This window comes from Metopolophium dirhodum, chromosome 8, assembly GCF_019925205.1.
Source record: "Metopolophium dirhodum isolate CAU chromosome 8, ASM1992520v1, whole genome shotgun sequence".
Taxonomy (NCBI): Eukaryota; Metazoa; Arthropoda; class Insecta; order Hemiptera; family Aphididae; genus Metopolophium; species Metopolophium dirhodum.
Genome location: NC_083567.1, coordinates 4435269 through 4461401, shown reverse-complemented (window position 1 = coordinate 4461401; position 26133 = coordinate 4435269). Strand labels below are relative to the sequence as shown.

At 28.5% G+C, this 26133-nt stretch overlaps 1 protein-coding gene across 1 annotated transcript; it reads right to left on the bottom strand.

Annotated features, from left to right (window-relative positions):
• Positions 1–1031: 1031 nt before the first annotated feature.
• LOC132950779 (fibroblast growth factor receptor substrate 3-like) lies at positions 1032–3676 on the bottom strand. The gene is made up of 3 exons (XM_061022338.1): positions 3240–3676; positions 2903–3154; positions 1032–2480 (listed from the first exon to the last, which is right to left on the bottom strand). Exons 1-3 carry the CDS (start codon positions 3288–3290, stop codon positions 1998–2000), a joined length of 786 nt encoding a protein of 261 aa, XP_060878321.1. The 5' UTR covers positions 3291–3676; the 3' UTR covers positions 1032–1997.
• Between the last annotated feature and the right edge of the window lie 22457 nt (positions 3677–26133).

The window sequence follows — 26133 nt, the reverse complement described above, 5'->3', positions numbered from 1 at the left end:
TCAGTTGTTTTAATTTATTGAATTGCTTGTATTTTATTCCAAATTCACATTGTGTTAGAACTATTGAATTGATAACGAAAACAATAACTAATATTATATATTGCATTGTTATGATGTTGTAAGACAAATTCATAACACTTCAAAGTATAGCATATATTTAAATATAAACCAATTTATTGAAATCTCTATTTAAAACCAACTTTAATGTAATATAATTGAAACCCATAGCACGAGGCATTAACTCGTAAGACGTTGCACACTTTTGTTAAAGAATTGAGTGATATAAGTAATGTAAGTCAGTATATTATGAGTTAAATATTATGACGATTGTGTTGATACAATTTTTCATTGACTGGTATTACTGTCTAATGTAAAATTAATTTTTGATCAAACGACACCAAAATTATTAGATATACAAGATCCATGAAACCGGTATAACAAAAAAATTGATTCAATGTTCAGTTAGTTTTTAAAAATCACCATAAGACTAATCCAAATATTGTGTATTTACTGTTATAATAATAATCATTTGATCGCATTTGAATTAGTTAGGTTTGACATTGATCCGATTCATACTGGAGGATTCCAATAGGAACGAAATGATAAAATAAAAATGTTCAGGATTCAAGATGTATTGAAAATGTATGCAGTTATTATTATTGTTGTGGTGTGGTAATTATTGTTTTAGTCAAATAAAAAATAATCTAGCGGTTTAAATTCTATGAAATAAAAATAACAATAATTACGGTCTTCAGACATAAAACGTATTTAATTGTTCCTGTAAAAATATTTACAAGATAATAGTAGTGCACTAGTGCCATTGACTAATAAATGGTCTACACAATTGATAAGAATACCAATTATTAATAAATTTACAAAAACAAGTTAACATGATGAATATAATATTATTATAATATAGGTTATAATTATTTGATTTATAAAAAATAAATACATTTCACAAACATGGGCTACAAGCACTGATTACTATAGAATATAATATAATCATAACTCCTAATTATAAATATTTATAATCATCTCTTACAAATAAACCTATAATAATCAGTAACAACTAACAATATACTATCTATGGTATTTAATCATGAAAAATGACTAATCAACCAAACTAGTTTTTTTTAACAACAGTTTCTTTTTTATTGGACAATAAATTTCTTAATTATGTCGTGTAATTAACATTAATTCTTTGGTATTAACTGAGTATTGTAAAAAACTATATTTTATATAAATTGTTATTTGAACTATTATCAAATTGTTTTTTATTTGATATAAAATATACATTTTTTATTTTATTGTTTTGTTATTTGTATTGGTAAAAATACAAATCATAAACAATGTTTTAACAAAGAAAATTATTCAGTCTGAACAACCTTGAGGAATGTATATGGCACGAAATGATTGCGTAAAATAAATAATAATGTTGAAATTTGTGTATCCGTTTTACCTAATATTTAATTTGTAAAAATTATTTGGCAAAACTGGTTACAATTAATAGATCATAGAAAAACTATAGTAACAACTAACAATATAACAGTAATTATTTATCCCCAGTGTTTGATAAAATATTTAAATATTATTATCTTAAAAAGGATCTGTGTTGTGAAAAACACATCGCATCAGCTTTGGCACATATATTAAATAAGTGTACTTTTAAATTAACAGTTAATAATGTTTTTAGAAATTATTAATATTCCTTACGATTTTAAAATATAAAATGTAACATTTTAATATTTATTACCTCTATTTACTCTAACACAACTAATTACTAATTTTGATCTAACAAAGTCTCACTAAAAAAAAAAAAAAAAGCACCGAATAATATAAATGCAATAAATGCAGGAAGCAAAATCAAAAGTCGAAACAAGAAATAATTTATATAGATAAATAACGAGCAGTCAAAGATCATCATAAATATTCTGGTGGAATATACAGATCTAGTTGGATATATTTATAATTGGTTTCCGAATAGTGGTTTGATAATATTAAGGATTGCTCATTGTAGAATCATGTCTAGTTTTCCTTACCCCAGCATCATCGCTTCCCCTAAGCATTTTCTGACTTAAATGCATCGTTTGATTGAAATCTATTGCTGTATAACTTGGGATCTCTGTAGGGGAAGTGGGCAATGATTCACTCTTCCTTTTAGGTGTGCAAGCAGCTATTTCCACTTCAGTATAAGTGGGAGTATCTTTAGGTAACTCAAATGGATCATTGAACAAATCATCGTCCTCTTCGTTGTCGTTCAACATGTTTACATATGAACTCCTTGGTAAAAATGCAGTATCTGGATCCAGCATGAGATCTGGAGGTTGGAAGTTGTTGTTTGACTCGCTACTAAACCTTATTCCGTTGAAATTGAATTCATCGTAAACTTTTTCAATTGTATGTGTACTTGTATACGACTGGCCAGAATAATTACGTACTTCAGAAGCGAGATCATTGACTGGATCTGTTCCACTTTCAATCTAAAATACATAATTTGTTCTTAATTTAATGGAATATATTGATATAACATATTAATATTGTTTTATCAGATATTCATGTTTAATGACATTGCCATTCAACAAGTTTTTAGACCTTAAACCTTGAATCCTCATCTACATCCTTTAACCTCACTACACACTTTTGTGTTAAAAATAATTTATTATATAAACCGTAAATCACACGAAAATTAAAACCTATGAATTCTATACAAACAGCATTTTGTTATAAATTAATAGGTAAGTGTCACTCCATGCGTTCAATGTTATATTTTTCTCTCTTAATTTTGTTTTAATGTTTAGTTAATTTTTAATAGTCGAGATGTAAACGAGTAATAGGTTTACATAACCTACTTAATATTTAATAACTACCTATAACATTATATCCAAAGTTTTTTTAATCGTACCTGTAATTTTTCCTTGACTGCATTAAAAATATTTTTAGCGTCTTTACTTCTGAACGCAAATATGCCTTGGCCGAAAGGAGACGCACGGCCGGCTTCAAAGCAAAACATGAAATCTTCATATCCATAGCGGCGAATCGTGCTCAACGGCCATATAATCGATGGTTCTCCGCTTTTATGCAGTATCAGGTTGCTAGTGGCGATTTCCATTTGGCCGTGGTATTTTTCTTTGCCATTGTCGTCTATGTTTATGACCTGCCGAAGGAGGTATGTTAATGATATTTTATGCCCCGTAAGCGACTACATAGTCGAGACCACTGATTTTGCGACAGGTACTTACTTTGAAGAAAAAAGGTGGCAGAGTTTTTCTGCTGCTGTAAACACAGCCCATTGTCGCAATCACACTAGCTCGGGTAACACAAATTTTAAACTAGACCTATCCCCTGGGTAGTCGGCGGTGGTTACCTATTGCGACGAGTTGATCAATTGGGAGACAAAAAAAAAAAAAAAAAAAGAACGAAATCAACAATAACAGACAAATTAGCGACAGTAAGTAGACTGCAGAGAGCAGAACGGTAGAGCACCACCACTGCACCGGTGTTTACTGTTTTTAATCTATGCCCTATGGTGTTGTTGTAGACCTCTACAGACCAGGGGTCCCCAACCTGTGGGGCCGGTCCGCCAAGCTAATCGATGTTTTAGAAAATAATTATATTATTAATAATAATTGTTTTTGATTTGTTATTGAATAAAAATTAAAAAAATACCAACTAATAGAAAAACAAATATTTTGATAGCGTTATCGTTGTTACGTCGTCGATCGTTAAACTGTTATCAGCTGACCAGGGCCGTTAACCCGGGGTTTGGTAAGTTCCCACACGAAACATAGCAGGTAAGCGAGTACATATGTAAGTTCCATCACGAAAAAAAATACGTACGTACGTAAGTTCCCACAGGAAAAAAAATACGCCCGTACGTAAGTTCCCACACGGAAAAAATTACACAGTATGACTATGTGAAGTGTTTGAGCTATCGTAATAGACCTAATAAAATTTGATTTTTTTCTATTAATATTTTATTTTATACATAATATACAAATATTATACACATTATATTTTTAATTTTTATTATATTTTATACGGACTAGATTCGATTCAAAATTGAATTGGACTTTTTTTTATGCAATACAAAAACAAAACAAATTTTAACCACACCAACTACGTTTAAGTCGTCAGTCCTAAGACTGAAATAAAGCGGGAAGGAAGTTTGTGTTTGGCAAGGCTGAGCATTAACGAATTAAAAGTTAAAATTATAAGCAATTTATATAAACATTATTATGTGTATGAAATTTTTATTTTGAAAATAAGAAAATTTTAACTTTAAATTAAGTTAAGTTACTTTTCTTTGCCCAGCCTTGGTGTTTGGTATAATTTTTTTTCATGTGGGAACTTACGTACAAGTGTAATTTTTTTCGTGTGGGAACTTACGTATGGATATCCAGGGGTAAATTTTACCTGCTATATCTCGTGTGGGAACTTACATTCGCCTGTTAACCCCCCCCCCCCCCAACCCATGACATAATGGATAGTACATATAAAATAATATTAAATTATGTGTTCACAAACGTTTGAAACTATGAACTATGTATACCAAAATATTTTAGGGCATTTTTTTTTTACTTTGATGAACCCGGCACCCACATATTTGAAATCCCTGTCCACTGCAATAGATGGGAAGAATAGTCAACTTTAAGGGGATCGCAGCAGGTATTTTTCATACGTTTTAGACCAATAAGCGGTGGTAAATTACTGCACATATGGGATGTCCGATTTTAATTTTGTTTACACGTGTAAGCTCTTTGACAAAATATCTAGATTTAATAGCAACCATTTTTTCGAAATTACAATAGAACTTCGTGGAAGTATGTTTAATTCACTACCGCGTGCAGTGGTTTTTATTATAGTAGTGCAAACAAGAATATATTTCATTTTTCGAGAAGTATTGACACGTCAAAATGTGTCTTTCCTTTCCATAATGTTTTTATCATAATTAGTGATTAATAATAATTATACTAGTAATTTCAGTGTTCGGAACGTTCACTGAAAAAATTAATTCGTTCGTGTTCAGATGCTTAAAAAAGGAACTCGTTCGCGTTCGATATTCATATAATTTTCAAATGACGTTCGTTTAATTTATTTTATTTTTATGTATCGTTTGAATACGATTACAAAATCGTGGAAATCATAATGTTGGGTATTGTTGTTTTATGTCCAGATGTGCGGCATGCCCACCGGAATTTCATGTATTTTATTTTTATAATTCGTAACATATTATAATTACAGTAGAACCTCGATTATCCGAACCTCCGTTATACGAACCCTCTATTATCCGAACTATATTTGTTATGTCAAAAAAATATAATAAATTAAATAAATGTTATGTATTCAATTATGTATGTATTTATTTCTAATAATGTATGCATGTACCTAATGTATTTCTAATAATGTAATGTATTTCTGATAATGTAATGTAATATGTAATGGAATTCTAATAAAATATTAATAATAATAATAAATATTTAATTATAAAAATAATTAATAATTAATTCATAGTATTATAAAAAATGTTTATTTTATATTTCCAATTACGTTCAATTCATGTAATTTTTAAGTATTTTGTCAAAATTTGAACTTTAAATTCCTACTCTTAAAAAATAATTATGACAATTTATTTTTAATATTTTTCAATTACCACTTTAACAATATATTAGCAGTCTTGTATTACATTTTCAAGCGCTTTGACCCAACGAATAAAATTGTATTGACATTTATAGAAAAAAATCATTAAGACTGAAAATGTCAGTAAGCAGCTAAAACATGTCAAAATATTTTGAAAATGTTATCAAGTATTGCTTATAGAAATTGGTAAAATATGGTGTTAATTTCATATACCTACGGTAATTTGTTTTTGAGTTACACCAAAAACCAAAATCGAATTTGTCAAAAAACTATTTGGCGTAAAAATTCCTGGGTTTCCTTAATTTTTTTTTCGTTTTTTCTGGTGCTTTTGAAAAATACTGGACAATTATACTTACTTTTGACTTTCTCAATGCAACAACTAGCTTCACTTTCCTATCAGAAAAGATACTGTTGGAGAAAATCTAAGCATTGTTACTGTCCTAAAAGATGATGACGGACAAACAAAAAAAAAACGCTTGCCAAGTCAGGGCATGTAAACTTTCTTGATTTTTATATTTAGAAATTTATTAACTAATATCACACCCAAGCGGTATATAACAATTAGAATTCAGAAAAATGTTGGTGTGAACAGCCCCACAAAAAAATATTTTTCATTTTCATTTAGTGAGATAGATCTCCGAAACTGGGGAACGAATTTCGTTGTTTGGGGTCTTGTACTCTTGTTTAGTGCGGTGGAGATTTTCAGAACTTTATCTTTAATAGTTAATTTACTACAGAACATTAAAAAAATTAAAACAAATTTTATTTGGCGTTTTTTGATGTTTTTTAGCTTTACAGCTTTGCAATGAATTAACGATTGGGGATAAAGTTTTGAAAATCTTCACTGCTCTTCTCCTAGCCAATGTGAATCTAACAAGACCCCAAACAACAAAATCCGTTCTCCAGTTTCGGAAATCTACCTCGCTACATGAAAATCTAGCGAAAAATAACTCATTTTTATCTGTGAAAAATTAAATAATTAAAAAAAAAAATTTTAATTCCACATTTAGTATTTACTCGATAATCCTTTTTTAATGAGTTATCAACCAACTTTCTAGCTATCATAGTTTAGGAGATTTAAATGTGTTAAATTTTGGGACTGGTCACGCCGACGTTTTTATGGATTCAATTGCTTATACTATTTGGCGTTTGGGTGTAATATCAAATCTCTCTCATTAATATTTTATATCAAAGCTAGCTAAATTACCCTCCTACTCATCATTACTGAGTTACATTTTTATTATTTTCCTATTTAACACAAATTCTTGAAGTTTTCAAAATTCAGACTTTTTTCATTTCAATTACCATACTCACTTGATTAAAAGTCAAGAAATTAAAAAACACATCGATGTTTATTATAAAATCAATACATTCATCGCTCCACTTAGAATCTAAAATCAATAACACGTGTCCTTCATGATGGTATTTTTTATTTAATCGGCTTCTTTGGTAATCAAATTAGTGATTTCAATGCTCCAAAATTTTTCTCTGCAATATGCCAATATTAATATTATATTTATATAATATGCCATAATAAAATTTGCTATTTTTTTAGATTAGTAGAAATACTAGAAAAAAATAGAAACTTAACGGCGCTCCGGCGTATTATATGTTTTAAGGAGTAATATTTAGGCAATTCATATGACATGCACATTTAGGCTATGTCTGTGTGTGAGTGGTAAAAATGTCAAATGAATATTAGTGTGTGTCTCCGTGAATCGCCGCTTCGTGCAACCACCGAAAGCAACTCTCGCACGCCCACACATGTGCACATGTTAATATTTCGCAAAAAATGAAATATACTGTTGTTTGCTATTTTGCAAAACTATAAAAACTATTAAAAGCGGTAGCACCTATATTAGACATACATTCCGAAGTTCGATTGTTATTTCGAAAAAATGGTTGAGCTTCTAGACTATACTCTTTAGGAATCATCTTTTTTTCTATTTAAAATGAGATGTGCCCAAAAGAAATAAATTAAGGGTGTTGAAAGCGAACCATTTTTAAGGGGTCGTATTAAAGCAATATTCTATTATATCCAACGTGAGTTGTGTTTATGTCTTACTGTCTACACTGTGTAGTGTGTAGTGATGGGGCTGGAACCTTTTGAATTTATCGTTATCGGTTCCGGCAATGGTTCTCCAAAAATAAAACGATTGTTCTGGTTCGGTTATGGATTTTTGATAAAAAAAAAAATTAAGGGATCGGTGCCAGATAATTTAGGTATCGAAAAGTATAATAATTTTAAATACCTATCCGGAATGCAGGTTTAATTAATAGTATGAGAAATATTATAAAACTCATAATATGATTATACATAGTTTATACACAAAACAGTAATACCATAAAATTATGATAAATAAAATAATTTTATTTTTGAACCTAATAGAACCTATTTAATTTAAAAATTCCGTTTCGGTTCCGATACTTTTTTTTATTAAAATAAAGGTATCGGTTCTTAATATTTTAAAGGTTCCGGTTCCAGAACTGGTTCTCTTAAGTTCGGTTCCAGTCCCTGTTCTAGTCACTACTAGTAAATGATCATTAGAGTGCGTGAGTTTCTCGGACGCTCTATGTACTTAATTAAAGATAAACTAAGAGAAAAAAGATAATCGCGCTGTCAACGTCAATTAATTTTTCGATCAAAAAAGTTTAACTGTACTAAATGAAGGGTAACTTTTCAAAACGTGTTATTTCCAAAATTGTGGAAAATTGAGATATACATTGATTATTATTGAAAAGACCACGAGGAATTCATTTATGGCATTTATTTTTGTATACGACTGTTATAAAACGTACAAAAGTAACATTTAAAAATCAACTTTAATTCAAAACGTTTTATTTCCACTTTTAAATTTTTTTCATAACGTATTATTTCTAATTGAAGCCAAAACGTAATAAATCCCATGCTAATAATACAAAAAATATATTGTCTAATGCAAAACGTTATTATTCCATTAATTTGAGAAAAAAATGATATACCTATTTTTAGATCAAAACGTGTTAATTCCTTTATAATAGTATAGGTTGATAAATATTTGTTTTTACAAAATGTATCATTTCCATAGTGTCATTTTCTGTAATATTGAAATTAAATTTAAAAATACATCGATTAATAGATTAAACTATCAAAGAAACTATATAATTTGATAATCATATCTATTTTTCATAGAAAAAAACTACAATAATATTGGTTAAGTTTCGATTAAGATAACAACGTTTTATCTTCAATAGTTCGATTGTATATTTTAATAGCGTCTGATGGAATAAAATCGCGAGTTCTGAGCTGTGAGCACATGTGTTATAATAATAATGACTTATTTCTTTTTAACTATCATTTATTTTGTATAATTTCATAAAATATGTTATGAATTATTACGTTTCAATTTTTAAATTATTTTCATTTATTTAAAAAAAAATGAACCGAGCTCGAAAAATTTTTTTTATGTACTAACCTAAAGGAATAGGTTAACAAAGACTTAACACAAAGGTTTGTGATATTTTATAACAAGACTGTTATTTTAATCTTAAATTTTTATTTGCATATTGTTACTAGTTATAACTTAATTATTGGTCTTGACGTGATTTCAAATATTCCATTAGATTGCAAATATTTGCAATTTAGAAAAGTTATATCTAAACAAGCTACTTAAATCCTAGGATCTTAGGTATTATTCATAAAGGAAAGTAACATAATATTGTCAGTAAATGTTTTAAATCATGTATTTCAATAAGAATTTTGGAGTACTTCTTTAATTAAAGTTTAAACACATACGGTAGGTTTGTCAAAATAAAAGTTATAAAAATTAAATATTACCAATGATTACAACCAATGGCGTTGTTAATTTAAATAAATACGGTTACTATTATGTTTAACTAACTGATAGATTTTCTAGAATTTTTTTCGTAGAGTTTTGGTGAATTTATAAAATGGATTTATGCAGTTTGCATCTGGTGTCAATTTCAAAACTCCTTGAACGACTGGCTGTTCGGAAGCATCGTGCGGATTTTGAGAATAAACTCTGAAACAAAATTAATACAATAATTAACAATATCAATTCTGATGAAACAAACATTTTTTACCTTGCTCAACATTGTTTTTCAATTGAAATTCAACTCTTTTCTTAGCAAAATCGGTTTTAATTGACGGCTTTGAACTTTTTCTAGGAGAACTACAACCATCCTCAAAAGCCTCACTTCGCTACAAAAAAAACAAAAACAATAGATCGATTAAAATTTTATATAATAATATATACTAATATGTGTCCAGAGAAGAAGTGCCGCCATCCCCCACCCGTACATGGCAGATACCTATACCGGTGCCCACTAAAAAATCTGCCTAACTATGAAAAACGTGTTTAAACCTCCAGTACCCTCCCACACAGTTAAAAACCACCCAATGGGCTAAGTTTCCGCGGATTAATAAATAAAAAAATAAAAAAAAAAGTAGGTAGGTATTTTTCTAATACAATAAATATAATAATATTATATACATATATCGAAATGTTCACATGATAACTGTACAATAATATATTGCATTATATATTGCAAATATTAATAAATAATAAGTAATAAACCAATAGGTATAACTAATGTCTAAAAGCTGGTATTATGCAAATCAAGACTTCTATAGGGTTCGTATCTATTAATTGATGTCTAAAATACCTAAAATACGACATATTAATTGTTTTATCTATAAAACATAAACAAAATTCTTTTTAGCAATATCTTTTTTTTTTTATAATATTCTCCAAATTCTACGAACTTATTATGACTTATATAAATAATATTTTTCAGGATAATTATAATATGAACATTGAAAATTAACTTAATTGAAAATATTAACAATAGGTAATATAAACAAATGAAACAAATGAAACAAATGAAATTATAGTTTTTTTTAGTAGGTTAATTTAACTTTTTTTATCATCTGAGTACACATTAGGTATAAAAATTGAACATGCTGCTAGGGCAGCTTAAACACCTTATGTATAATCGTTATTATGCTATTACTGTTGGCTAAATTATTTGTTGACAAAAAATTGCATTTATAATGTCATCGCGCGTATAAAATATAACAATATATTTAAAAAGTTTCAAGTACCTTCGAATAGTATTTTAAAATTGAAATAATTTAATGACAATAAATATTCATTGTACCTATATATTATATATATTCACGTTTATGAAATTTGACCCCGATTATGTTCAATCGATTTCGGACGTTTTCCCGAATTTAAAAACCAATTGTTATTTGTTACCGATATCAAACAATTTGTAACCAAACCGTTTCCGGAAAAACTCAATTGACATTTCGGGGAACCGAAATTGTATTAACTTACAAAATATTTTGATACACAATTTTTGACAATATTTCAATTATATTTGCCTTCAAATATAATATTTCTCTTATTTCACTATATTTCTTCAGATGAAACTAATTAAACGCTTTTCTTCCTTTCTTAGACTGCAAAGTATATTATGTCTATTCAAGTAATAATATATCGTTAATATACTTTGCATACCAAGAAAGGACGAAAGGCGTTTAATTAGTTTCATCTGAAGAAATATAGTGAAATAAGGAAATATTATATTTGTAGTCAAATATAATTGGAATATTTTCAAAAATTGTATCAAAATAAGGCATCACTAAATGTTAACTTAAATTTATTCTCTCCTGAAGCTATTTTTTTAGAAAACCTATCATTACTTAATCTTTTTCAAATAAATACAATTTTCAATAGTTATGGTTCAATACTGGACCTTATATTATCCAATTCTAATTCTCATTCTATATCTTTAAATAAGGATTCTATAGTTCCAGTAGATAATTATCACCCTCCTATTTATGTCAGCTACTCTCAGTCCTACACTCCCTCTCCGCTATCTTTTTCTGAAGAAACCTACGACTGGTATAAGGGTGATTATAATAATATTTTATCTTTCCTTGGTTCAATAAACTGGAACGAGTTTTTCAATATTAATAATGATATTACAACCATAACTGAAGCATTTTATTCCCTCCTATTCTATACAATAAACACTTTTATTCCTAAAAAAAGATACTTCAAATCTAAATTCCCCTGTTGGTTTTCTAAAGACTTAATAAATCTAATCAAATTAAAAAAATTCCAACATTCAGTATTTAAGTTATCTAACTCACAAGATAATTACCAACAATTCTCTTCCACACGTGCTCAATGTAAATCTTTAAGTAGATTTGATTACTCCCAATACTTAATTAATATTCAAAAATCTTTTAGATTTAGACCTAAAAAATTTTGGTCTTTTATTGAAAATATTAAAAAATCATCTGGTCTTCCTAACACAATGTCTTTCAACGATATGACAGCAGACAATGGTCAAGAAATTGTTGACTTATTTAGTCAATACTTCTCTTCAGTTTATAAAGATACAGCTCCTACTACTATTAATTTTCAGTCTAATATAGTTCAATCAATTGATTCGTTAAACTCACTTCACATCGAACTCCTAGATGTTTTCAATGAATTAGATATTCTATCCTACAAAAATGCAATTGATCCTGATGGACTCTCTCCTATATTTTTATTTAACTGCAGATTTATACTTTCACCACCTATCACGTATCTCTTTAATTTTTGTTTAAATAGTGGCTCATTTCCATCATCTTGGAAATCCACTTATATTAATCCGATTCTTAAAAAAGGTAATAAATCATTTATCTCAAACTACCGTCCTATATCAATAATTTCTATTCTCCCAAAAATACTTTCTAAAATAATAAATAACAAGCTTACGCCCATATTTAAACATATTTTAGCACCACAACAACATGGATTTCGCAATAAAAAGTCATGTCTTACTAATTTAATAACTATTAAACATCATATAATAAAATTTTTTTCTAATAATCAACAAACGGATGTTATTTATACAGATTTTGAAAAAGCTTTTGATAGAGTAAACCACTCTTTATTAATCAATAAACTGCAGGAAATCGGCTTTGCCAATCCCTTGTTATCATGGTTCAATTCATTCCTAAGTCAAAGATTACAATTTGTCAAATATAAAAATTTTATATCGACACCTATAAACGTAATTTCTGGTGTCCCCCAAGGCGATCACCTTTCCCCTCTCCTATTTAATTTATTTATAAATGATGCTGTATCATCCATTTCACACTCAAACATTTTATTATTTGCCGACGACGCAAAAATGTACAAATCTATTACTTCCCCCGATGATATTAAACTTCTTCAAAGTGATTTAGCTTCATTTAACGAATGGTGCATTTCAAATAGCCTATCATTAAATATTGACAAATGCCAAATTGTTACTTACTCCAAAAAACACAATCCCTTACATTTTAATTATCACATATGTGACATTAACCTACATCGTTCATCATTATTTAAAGATTTAGGGATCTTATTTGATTCCAAACTATTATTCAATGCTCATGTATCAGCGATTAAAAATAAAGCTTTATCTGTATTTGGTATGATAAAAAGGAACTGCTCAGATTTTCGTGATCCACTTGCTCTCAAATGCCTTTATACCTCACTAGTCCGTTCTTTATTAGAATACGCTCCACTGATTTGGGATCACAACAATGTAGGACATAATGATCAACTTGAAAAAGTTCAAAATAAAGCTCTTAGATTTTTATGTCATAAATGTAATATTCAAAGAATACCTCACTCTGGTTACGATAATATCTTAAATTTGTTAAACTTAGAATCTTTAAATGTACGAAGAAACTTATCCTACAACACGTTCCTCGCCAAATTGCTAAATAACGAGATTGATGATTCATTTTTATTAAGTCAATTAAATTTCAAAGTTAATAGCCATTACACTCGTAACAATCATTTATTTTATATTCCTCACTCATCTAAAAAGTTTACGTCATACGATCCGATAAATATTTTAATGTCTTCGGGAAAAAGTTAATTATTTTAATGAACATTGAATGTATTTTTATTAATATTATCATTTATTATTATTATTATCATTATTATTATTATTATCAATATCATTTATTATCATTATTATATTTACTATTATTTGATATATTAATCTCTTAAATTTTTATTATGTCATATTTTATTATTTTAAATTATATTACATTATTTTTATCTACAAATAATATATTGTGAATTGGACTTTCGTCGTAATGCTCGTAACAATCATTTATTTTATATTCCTCATTTATCCAAAAATTATACGTCATATAACCCCATTAATATCTTAAATAAATAATTAATTATTTTAATAAACACTGAATGTATTTTTATTATTATTACTATTATTAATATTATTATTATTATTACTATTATTATTATTACTTTTATTCGATCTGTTAATCTTTTCATTTTTTATTATGTTAATATTTTAATTATATTATATTATTGTTATTCTATACAAATATATTGTGAACTGGACTTTTGTCCGTATTAATAAATAAATAAAATAAAAATAAAATAAAAATATTTCGTAAGTTAATACAATTTTGGCTCCCCGAAATGTCAATTAAGTTTTTTCGGAAACGGTTTGGTTACAAATTGTTTGATATCGGCAGAGCCGTAGCAATGTTCATTAGCGCTCCTGGCCATTTATCATATTTCCGCCCTTGTAAAAAATTTTTATGATTGTAAGGAACAATTTATTAAGTCGATTTGTGTTAATATTAGGTCCCAAATATCCAATAAGATAAATATTTTGAAGTTAAATAAACGGAGAAGACATTTAGCTCCTTCCATCGTGTCCGCACTCAGAGATTCATCATTTGACATACATTTCAAAATTTCATAAACTTGTGTAATATTTTGATTTATTGCAGAAACAGCTCGTTTTTTTAACGACCAACGTGTATCTGAATGGGATTTTAATGTGACTTTTAAAACGCTTGTTAATTTTTCCCACCGTGAAACGGAACTAGAAAAAAAATTAAATACCTTTTGAACAGTTCCAAAAAATGAAATCATTGTGGGCGACGTTTCTGCTGCATGGACTCCAATTCTATTCAAGCTGTGTGCAGCACATGGAATAAATGTGGCTAACTCATTTTTTCTACATATTACTGCTTGCACACCATTATATTTTCCGGCCATATTTGCACCATTATAATATCCTTGTGCTCGACAATTTTTTAGTTCTATTTCATCTTCTTCTAATTTTTTTAATATTGTTTTCTCTCTTGATTGTATAAAATCGACAAAACTTTCTTCAATTGAAATCTCAGTATTATCAATTTTAACATATCTAATAATTTGCGACATTTGTTCTTTATGTGATATATCAGGTGTACAATCAAACATAATACCATAATATTTTGCCTCTTTTATACTTGTTATAATTTTATTTCTTTTTGTTTGTCCTAGTAAAACGATGATTTCATTTTAAATTGTAGGTGAAAAATAACTAGTACAAAAATTAGATTGCTTAACTTCCTGGACATGTTGAGCTGGTATGGGAGAATAGTGACTAATAAGTTCTATTAACTGTAAAAAAATACCAGAGTTCAAATCACCAATTTTTTCAGTAGTACCTCTAAGGGCCAAATTATTTTTTGAGCAAAAAAGTATAACATCAATTATAATTCTCAATATATTATGTTACGCCATTTTTCTTTTTTTTTTTCAATAGACTTTTCAAATTCACAGTCTATTGTTACTCCCATATGTATTCTTTTTTCTAGTTCTTTCCAAGGTATAAAATTATTTAAATGACTTTTAGATTTTTCGTGATCTGGGATATATGGATTCAAATGCTGCCAGTCATCAAAACCATTATTTAAAAAAGGACATGTTCTATTGTCATTAGAAAATAATAAACATGGAAAACAAAATACAGAATATTTCAGTTCACTGTACATGAGCCACTGTCTTCTTACTCTCTCTCCATTAGACAAATTTCTATAAAACCACTTTTTACTGAAGTGCCGACCTTTATCATCACTTGGTACATTTTTTGGTTCATAATGTTGTGGCCCCTTTTCTACCAATAATGTTCTAATAGATGAAGTAATTGGTTCCAAGTTCCAGGGTCTTTAAAATTAATATTACAGTCAATATCTATTTGGTTATTTTCAATAAAATAATCCACATTGTCAATTTGTTCAGATTCTTCTTCTGAAATGCTTAAATGGTTAGAAGATATACCAGATGGTTCTAGCTCAGGTGGCGCAACTACAACATTATTAGCATTAATGGTTTCAGAAATTAACCATTTATTAATATCTTTTGCTAATTTTTTACTTTCCTTTTCTTTTTTAAGTCTTTGTTTCGCAAACCACGATCCTAATGGCTTTTTCGAAGACACTATATTAGCCTAATTAATACAAAATAAAAATACGATTTTAGAAGCAATTGACAATGAATAAATATTATTTCGACTAATACGAATTACAATAACAGAAACAACGGAAATTTTCGACCAAATAACTTTACGAAACCAAATAATTTTACGCGAACAAATAATTACCAACGAACAGATAATTTTTCGCAACCAAATAATACTAACAGGCCAGTAATAAAATGCTATAATTGTAATGGAAATCATTATGCATCGCAGTGTAGAAACAATCCAAGAACTAACTATGCAAATAACAGTAGCCACAACCGTCCACCTAATAGAAACAATTTTACGCAACCACCAACGAACTATAATATACAAGTAGCAACATGTACATATTGTAATCGAAACGGGCATAATATTAATGCATGTTACAAAAAACGAAACGATGAAAGTAGACACGACAATAACTCGGGAAACGCCAACGTATCGAACGAAGTACTCGATCGGTACTCGTTCGATAAACCAGATTATCGCAGAACAACCAATCGTTACAACTATAGAAAATAACCATATAGCATTTAACTCGTCCGCTGCTAAAACAAAAAAATTACACTTAATGATAGATACAGGTAGTCAGGTAAACATACTCAAAATAAATTGCTTGCGCGAAGATTTAGAAGTAGACGAAACTCAAAGAATAAATTTACGTGGGATAAACGAGGACCTCATTCAAACCATAGGGAAATCAATAATACCAATAGAATTAAACGGAAAAAATATCAGTGCAGAATTTCATATAGTAGGAACACGATTTCCAATTCCCAAGGACGGTATTCTAGGAAACGAGTTTCTCTCAGCTAATAATGTAATAGTAGATGTAGCGAAAAACAAGTTGATTATCCAAACGACCTCCCATTCACCAACAATGATTAATGAAATCGTAGAGGAAACCAGTTCTATCAAATTAAAACCACGAACCGAAACTATTATGGGAATTTTGATAGCCGACCCATTAGTTGAAAACAAGAATATTCTAATACACAAACAACAATTAGTAAAGGATGTGTTTTGTAGTAATACAGTATCCATCGTTAGCAACGGTAGGGCAATAGTTAGCATGATGAATTGATGAACATATCGGAAGAAATAAAGACTCTAACCAAAACTGATTTAAACAAAATACTTTACGATACTGAGTACGGAATATATACAGTTGAAACAAAAAACAATCACAACGAACGTATAGCAAGACTAAAACAAATGATAATAACTGAACACATGGACGAAACTGAAAAACAATCTATTTATGAGATATGTGAACGATACAATGATATATTTCATATGGAAGGGGATATTTTAACTTTTACAACCGCGGGTACACACTCTATTAAATTAAAACAGGACCAACCACCCATATATCGTAGACCTTATAGATTACCTCATGCACAACAAGACTTAGTATATTTAGACGGCATAATCGTATACGGGAAAAATTTGTATGATCATAACGAAAAGCTAATAGACGTTTTCGAGCGATTAAAAACTAACAATTTGAAATTACAACCAGACAAGTGCAATTTCTTAAAAAGAGAATGTATATACTTAGGTCATGTCATTACGAAAGGCGGGATAAAACCAGATGAGCGTAAATTAAAAGCAGTAGTAGAATTCCCAGAACCAACAACAGTAAAAAACATAAAATCGTTTTTAGGATTAAGCGGTTATTACAGGAAGTTCATAAATTCGTATAGCGCAATAGCAAAACCATTAACTAATCTTTTAAAAAAGGACACTAAATTCGTATGGAGTAACGAGTGTCAAAAATCATTCGATACCTTGAAAACAGCGTTATGCTCCGAACCAGTTCTTAAATATCCTGATTTTACAAAGACCTTCTTATTAACTACGGACGCGAGCAACAAGGCGCTCGGAGCCATATTATCTCAAGGTGAAATAGGTAAAGATTTGCCAATTTGTTATGCATCACGCACATTAAATAAAAGTGAAAGCAATTATTCAACAACTGAATTAGAATGTCTTGCAATAATTTTTGGAGTTAAGCAATTTAGACCATACCTATATGGTAGGAAGTTTATAATACTTAGTGATCATCGTCCACTAACATGGCTCTTTAATCTAAAAAATCCATTATCAAAACTAGCTCGATGGAGAATACAGTTAGAAGAGTACGAATATGAAATACGCTACAAAGCCGGAGTACTTAATTCTAATGTAGACGCGCTTACGCGAATGTATTCAATTCAGGAAATAAAAAATGAAACATATGAACAATTTCTCGAAAAAATAGAAACACAACTTGTTACGAATAATAACGTGAAAGAAACTATAGGTACACTAATAGAATCACCAAAAGAATATAATATAGTGTCAGAAATTGCAAGGCAGTATAACTTTAGGACAGGAACAAATTACCAATTAAAAAAACAATTTGGAAACGGTGCGATGTTACCGCTCAGTAAAGTAATAGGGGACACGCCTTATTACAAACAGGAAAATAGATTCATAATATTCCTAGTAACAAAAAATAGAGATCGGCAGAAAACAACTTACGAAAACATGTATATATCATTAGTAAATTTGAAACTACTTTGCGAAGAAAACGAATTAAAAAATCTAGCTATGAATAAATTAGGCGAACATGACGATTTAGAATGGGAAAAAATAAGGTCAATGATACGATACATATTTCGTAAAACAGGTATAGAAATCATTATATGTGCAGGTATAGAATATACTGAGGAAGAAAAAGCGATTATTTTAAAACAGTTTCATGATTCAAAACTCGGGGGTCATTTAGGCGTTAACAAAACTATTAAACGTATTCAAAAACAGTTTATATGGAGAAATATGAAGGGGGACGTTAAGAAATATATAAAGAATTGTACATCATGTCAGGTGAATAAGGTATCAAATCGGCATATCAAACAACCAATGGCTATTACGTCTACAAGTTCAAAACCATTTGAAAAGATATTTATGGATATAGTAGGGCCTTTGCCGACAACATTATCTAATAATATTTATATTTTAACTATGGAAGATGGAAGATGATCTAACGCGTTACACTTTGGGAGTTCCAATTCCTGACCAAAAAGCGAACACGGTCGCGAAAGCCTTTGTTATACACTTCGTTTGTGTACATGGCATACCGGGAACGATATTAACTGATCAGGGAACCAATTTCCTTAGTAAAACGTTTGCTAAAGTTTGCAAGTTATTAAAGATAGAAAAAGTTAACACTAGTCCTTTTAGGCCACAGGGCAATCCTGTTGAACGTGCTCATAGGACCTTAGCTGAGTACTTACGACATTATGTAGACAAGAATTTAAATAATTGGGATCATTTATTACCCTTTGCATTTTTTGTATATAATTCGACAGTACATTCATCTACTAACTTCCAGCCATACGCACTAGTTTATGGACGCACATTGGAGGTACCGATTAAATTAAAAACCGAGCCAGAACCACGATACAATTACGACGATCACTTATTTGATTTAAAGGAAAACATGCAAGTGTCACATAAGATAGCTAGAGAACAATTAGTTAAAAACAAAATAAAAAGTAAGGAAAGATACGATAGGAATCCACAAGAAATACATGTTAAGGATTTAGTACTCCTAAAAGATAATAATCATAGAACAAAACTCGATCCATTATGGTTAGGGCCATACGAAGTCATAGCAATAGTGGGAAATGAAAATATAGTTATACAGCGTGGGTGGTGTAGCATCACTGTTCATAGAAACAATGTTAAAAAATATTATAAAGATGCACAATCCGATTAAAATATAAATATATATATATATATAGTTATTTATATTTAATTAACGTGTAAATTATTAATTTGATTTTAAGAATAAAACTAAATAGGAAGCGTAATACAAGCAATGTAGAACTAAACATTTTTTTTAAAATTCCTTAAAAAAAAAAAATTAAAATATAAATTATAGATAAATTTTAATTTTAGGGACAGACAAAGGGAATTCATTTTGGAACTTGAAATCGCACTCCAACAAGAATTACACGAAACATATACTATAGGGCCGGAGAACACACCGAGGTGTTTTATAGGTCATATCAATACTGCAAATAATAACGTTGAAGAACCTTTCACAACTCTCGAAATAACTAAAATAATAGAAATTATTACTAATATCATGTATGGTTTGTCACCAAATTTAGTGACGTCAGTAGATACATTATGTAAACGACTAACAAATTATATGAAACTTTTATACGATCCAAGGGATATACTAGATTATGATAGGTGGTTTTAAAAAAAAAAAGTTATACATATAAGATAATAAAATAAGGTAGTTAGTTTAATATAAATATAATTTTATACTTTTAGATTGGTGATGATGATTGGTTGTCTAGTCAAATCTGACGAAATAAATACATCAGAACACTTTAAATATACGCCTTATGGAAATGGCAAGGGATTATATTACGAAAATTTAGGACCTACTAGGATTATAGGGGCTGAATATAAACTTGTAACATATTTTTCGCTAAAGGAGTACAATACAAAATATGATTTATTGGGGGAAAAAATGAAAAATATCACAAAAATATGTACCGATCAAAAACATATCGATTTATGCGGGAAATACCAGATAGTAATAACGGATTTATATTATAGCGAAATAAGTAAACTAAAAGAACGTATGTATTTGTCATTAGGAAGTGGTATGGATCAATTCGATAATAAGCAACGCAAAAGAAGGGGGTTAGTAAACATAATAGGTAACGCTATGTACACGTTATTTGGCGTATGCGATGATAAATGCACTAAGAAAACACGGGAAGCTATAAAGCAAACAGAAGAATCGGGGGCTAATATACTACACATAATGAAGGCTCAAACAACAGTAGTAAAAACAATAGTAAAAAATATAGGAAATACGTTAGAGCAAACCGAACAATCATATAGAAACATTTCTACTAAGGAACAACAATTATACGTAAGAATGTTACAAATACAAACTAGAACTGACGATGTTTTAGACTTATTAATGGCAGGAGAAGTACATAATTTATACACAATAATCACAAACCTACGAAACTCAGACGTTAGGACAAATAGTAACAGCCGCTAGAGAAGGAATAATACACCCAAGTCTTATGACACCGCAAGAATTAGCATCAACTTTAAAATCAATAGAACTAACAATTAAGAAACAATATAGCATTCCTATGGGAACAAAAGCTTCAGAATTAAATGAATTTCAAAAAATTACTAAAATGAGTATTTTCTATGAAAACGATAATTTAGTATTCATTACAAAAATACCGTTAGTTATTGACATTGAACTTACATTATACCATTTAATACCTATACCAATAATCCATGTTCAAAATAATACTGAAGGATGGTATCTTCCAACAGTTACTTATAACAATATTGCAATAACTAAAGATAGAAAACGATTTACTACATATACAGAAAAACAATTGGACGACTGTACAGAGACTACAATATATATAATATGTAGAACACCACAGTCAATTCAAGAAAACAGCGAACGCCAACCATGCGAATTACAATTATTCAAAGGACCTGATACTACTTCTAATCAACGGAACTGTGCAATCGAAAAGTTTAATCTACAAAGAAACATATACCATAAATTGCGAAACAAAAACACCTGGTTACATGTGGGAAGTGAAGCACTGACCGTAAGTTGTACAGATTTAGTCGAGCCATTTATGCTAGATACAAATAAAATTGGAGAAATAACTATCGTGAACAACAATTGTCAAGTATTTACACAAGATGCAGTACTAACCGCCACAGAAGAGATTACCAACACGAATTAGTTCACTGTACATGAGCCACTGTCTTCTCACTCTCTCTCCATTAGACAAATTTCTATAAAACCACTTTTTACTGAAGTGCCGACCTTTATCATCACTTGGTACATTTTTTGGTTCATAATGTTGTGGCCCCTTTTCTAGCAATAATGTTCTAATAGATGAAGTAATTGGTTCCAAGTTCCAGGGTCTTTAAAATTAATATTACAGTCAATACCTATTTGGTTATTTTCAATAAAATAATCCACATTGTCAATTTGTTCAGATTCTTCTTCTGAAATGCTTAAATGGTTAGAAGATATACCAGATGGTTCTAGCTCAGGTGGCGCAACTACAACATTATTAGCATTAATGGTTTCAGAAATTAACCATTTATTAATATCTTTTGCTAATTTTTTACTTTCCTTTTCTTTTTTAAGTCTTTGTTTCGCAAACCACGATCCTAATGGCTTTTTCGAAGACATTATATTAGCCTAATTAATACAAAATAAAAATACGATTTTAGAAGCAATTGACAATGAATAAATATTATTTTGAAAATAATATTTTTACAACCAACATGTAATATAATGAAATTAAAACTTTTTATTTTTAAATACATGGTATTATAGTATTATACTATTATTTAAACACAAATAAATACAGGTATGTCCTACATTCTACGATTATATTAAATTCATAAATAAATAAATATTGAAAATAATAAATCACTTGAAAAAAAGTGTGTACTTTGAAGTAAATATTTTTTACTATGATTAAACTCTACTTTAGATGGTTTATATATTTTTTTATCAAGAGTATACTAGTGTTTATTCTATACATGTGTTTGTTGTTTCCGTATTACAAACCTACGACAACAACCTAAAACAAACTTTCGTTCACTAGTTTCAATAATGTGCTGTTAGTTTTTATATCGGAGTGAATGGAGATGGTCAATTATTAATATTTATTATGGACTTATTAAACTTTTATTTTAGAACATAAGCTTAATTAAGCGTCGGCTTTTATACAATATTTAAATTTTCAAGCAATATATGAAATATCACAAATGAAAGATGCTCTTATATAATAGTCTTATCCTGCTTGAAAATTTAAATATGGAAAAAAAGCCGACGCTTAAGCACGTCATATAATGTTCTTAACTAAAAGTTTAATAATAGGTCAATACACTCTAATATTAAAACTGACAGCACACTATTGTAACTAGTGAACGAATATTTGCTATGTCCCTCGTATGTAAAACAGATAACAAAAGAATGGGTAACGTCTAGATAAAATTAAGAAAAATAAAAATAAAATCGTTTTAAATGTAATTTAATGAATAAATTTATTTTTTCAATATGCTAAAATATTTTGTAGAAAAAAAAATTTCTCAGACTCATTCAATTTATGTTTAATCATTAAACCGAATCACGGCTATAGATACTATCTTTAATCGTGAACCTAATTATAATTTATAGATATTTTTTTTATCGATACCACTATCAAGAAAGTTGTCCAAATTACTCTAGTGATAAATATCTAACCTTAGATTATGAAAAATAGTCCGTAGGATTAAAATAAATAAAATAAAAGATATATTTGGTGTGAACTGTGAAAATAATTTTTGAGACAATTGGACTAATATTATTTATTATTTCTTTTTCTGAACTCCAAATAAGATTTAGAGGATTTTAAATTAATTAATTGAATAAATGTATTTTTTTTTTATAATACATGAACGGTGAACAAACTATATCATTATTTATTATTTAAATTCAAATTTGATCGATAAAAACAAACCAATTTTAATAGCGACTTCTTGTATACTAATTACTATAAAAAGATATATAGATATATAGATATTTTGTAATTACATTCTTATAAATAATTATTTTGTATAAACCTAGGTTACAAATTAATACTTATATTAATATATTATGAACTACAATTAAGTAAATTAATTTAATTTTGTATAATTATAATTAATAATAATTATGAACTCACCGTAGAACTGTTGTAGAAGTTACTCAAGTTCTTCCTTCCACGGACTAATATAAAATGACTAAATATTGAAATAGGAGTATCCCTATAAATATGACGATTGACGGGAATCTTTAAAATATAATAAATTTAGGATTCTAATTTTAACTTTAACATGAAGCTAATATTTAATAATAATAATCGATTTTCAAAACTTCTATGTTGATAATCGACGTGCGTGCTGAGATGGTGATATAAGCAGCAGTATAAATAATTATCAACACAAATAAAAACACAATATTACCGGCTATTAACTTACTGTTCTTAAAATATCACTCGGGGACCCGGCGTAATATTATAACGACATATTATAAACACTTGTAAATAATAATTGTAATATTTGTATAATACACAATAATAATTAATAACACTTTAAAATAGTATATGGTCATTGGTCACTATAGTGTATTTATACTTTATAGTAGTAAAACTATTTTATGCATATTCTAGTAAAATGTAAATTAATGAGAATACCAATAATACCATATATATATATATATATATATATATATACACGGTATATTTTATTCTGGATTTTGCGCCCCTTTTTCGTTGCGCCCTGGCCTGGGCCAGTCTCGCCAAGCCCTAGCTACAGCTCTGGATATCGGTAACAAATAACAATTGGTTTTTAAACTCGGGAATACGTCCGAAATCGATTGAACATAATCGGGGTCAAATTTCATAAACGTGAATATTTAAAATGAATATATTTTATTGTCATTAAATGAGTTTAATTTTTAAATACTATTCGAAGGTACTTGAAACTTTTTAAATATATTATTATATTTTATACACGCGATGACATATAAACAGTGTTGAGTTTATCTAGATAAATATTCTTTTACCTTTTATCTTATCTAGATAAATAGAGATTATAATTTACACAGTTATCTAAGATAAAAATTACCGTTATCTAGATGAATTTATCCAGATAATTTAATTTATTAAACGGCTTTTATTTATTATAATTTATAGATTTATAAGTAATTTATTAAGTAGGTAGTATTTACTAATAACTATCGACATTTTCGATAACATACTATTAAATTATTCTATATTGCTACGAGCTTACGGAGAGTGCCATAAACCAATATAAAAAAATTATCTGATAATTTATCTAGTAAAAAAAAATTTTTTTCATCTTTATCTAGATAAATAAATAATTTAGTTATCTTTATCTTTATTTTTATCTAGGTAAAATTATATTTATCTCGGCTCAACACTGCATATAAATGTACATTTACATATTTTACGTATGACATTTTCAAGTAGGTACAGTGCTTTCGCAAAAAATATCCATTCCACTCTACTACGATTGATAGTATAAATAACTTCAATAGCAAAATAAAATAAAAATAGATCTTAATATCTTATAATATAATATTTAGTAGTAGGTATATGCTGACAGACCGTTTTCGATTAGAATCGTTTTTCATTTTCAACGATATAATATCCATATAGACGTATAGTAAGCTTACACCACGCATTCCACCATTGTATGCCTATTCATATCTCGATGTTAACTTATACTAACTTACGAAAACTATAGTTATTAAAATAATTTTTATGTTTTTCGAAAAAAATGAATAAAATTGTACCTATTGTATTACTAATTGAAAAAGCTAAATACTGATGCCTAATCATGCTACTTAATTTCATAAATTGTATCAAATATACTATCAAAGTTTCATCTGCTGTGCCAAATTGATAACAAATATCTATGTTATTATAAATTTTATAAACTCTAATATTATTATAGAAGGGTTTTCTGGACCAACAGGACTGCTCCTTTATCATACATTTTACAGATGAATCAAACAATTGTTTGCACATTTTCCATACAGAATTCCTGAATATAATTTATGTATTTATTTATTTGGTAAAAAATTATATTAAATACTATAATTGGCATATTTTAAGGCATTGTGTATTAAATATTGTAACTTGATACAATTTGGGCTCCACGAAATGGGAATTGACTTTTCTTGGAAACTGTTTGGTTACAATTTGATGTCGGTACATTGAGTGACTTAAGTCAAAACTTTCCTATTTTTTTGAATTGGTTCAAAACCGGGGCTATAACTTCATGAACGTTCAAATTTGGACAAAATTAGATATTTAAACGAAGAATATCGATTGTAGTTAAATGGTTGTAATTTTAAAATATTTTTCGAAGGTACTTAAAACTTTTAAGTGTATTATTGCATTTTCTACACACAATAACAATACAATTAATTCAACCTACAGTGTTTGGCCACGTGTTAGTATAACGATTTTACATCTGTTTAAAATTCTGAGAGCCCGTGCATGCCGCACCAAATATTTACTTAGGTGATAAAAAAAAATAACAATA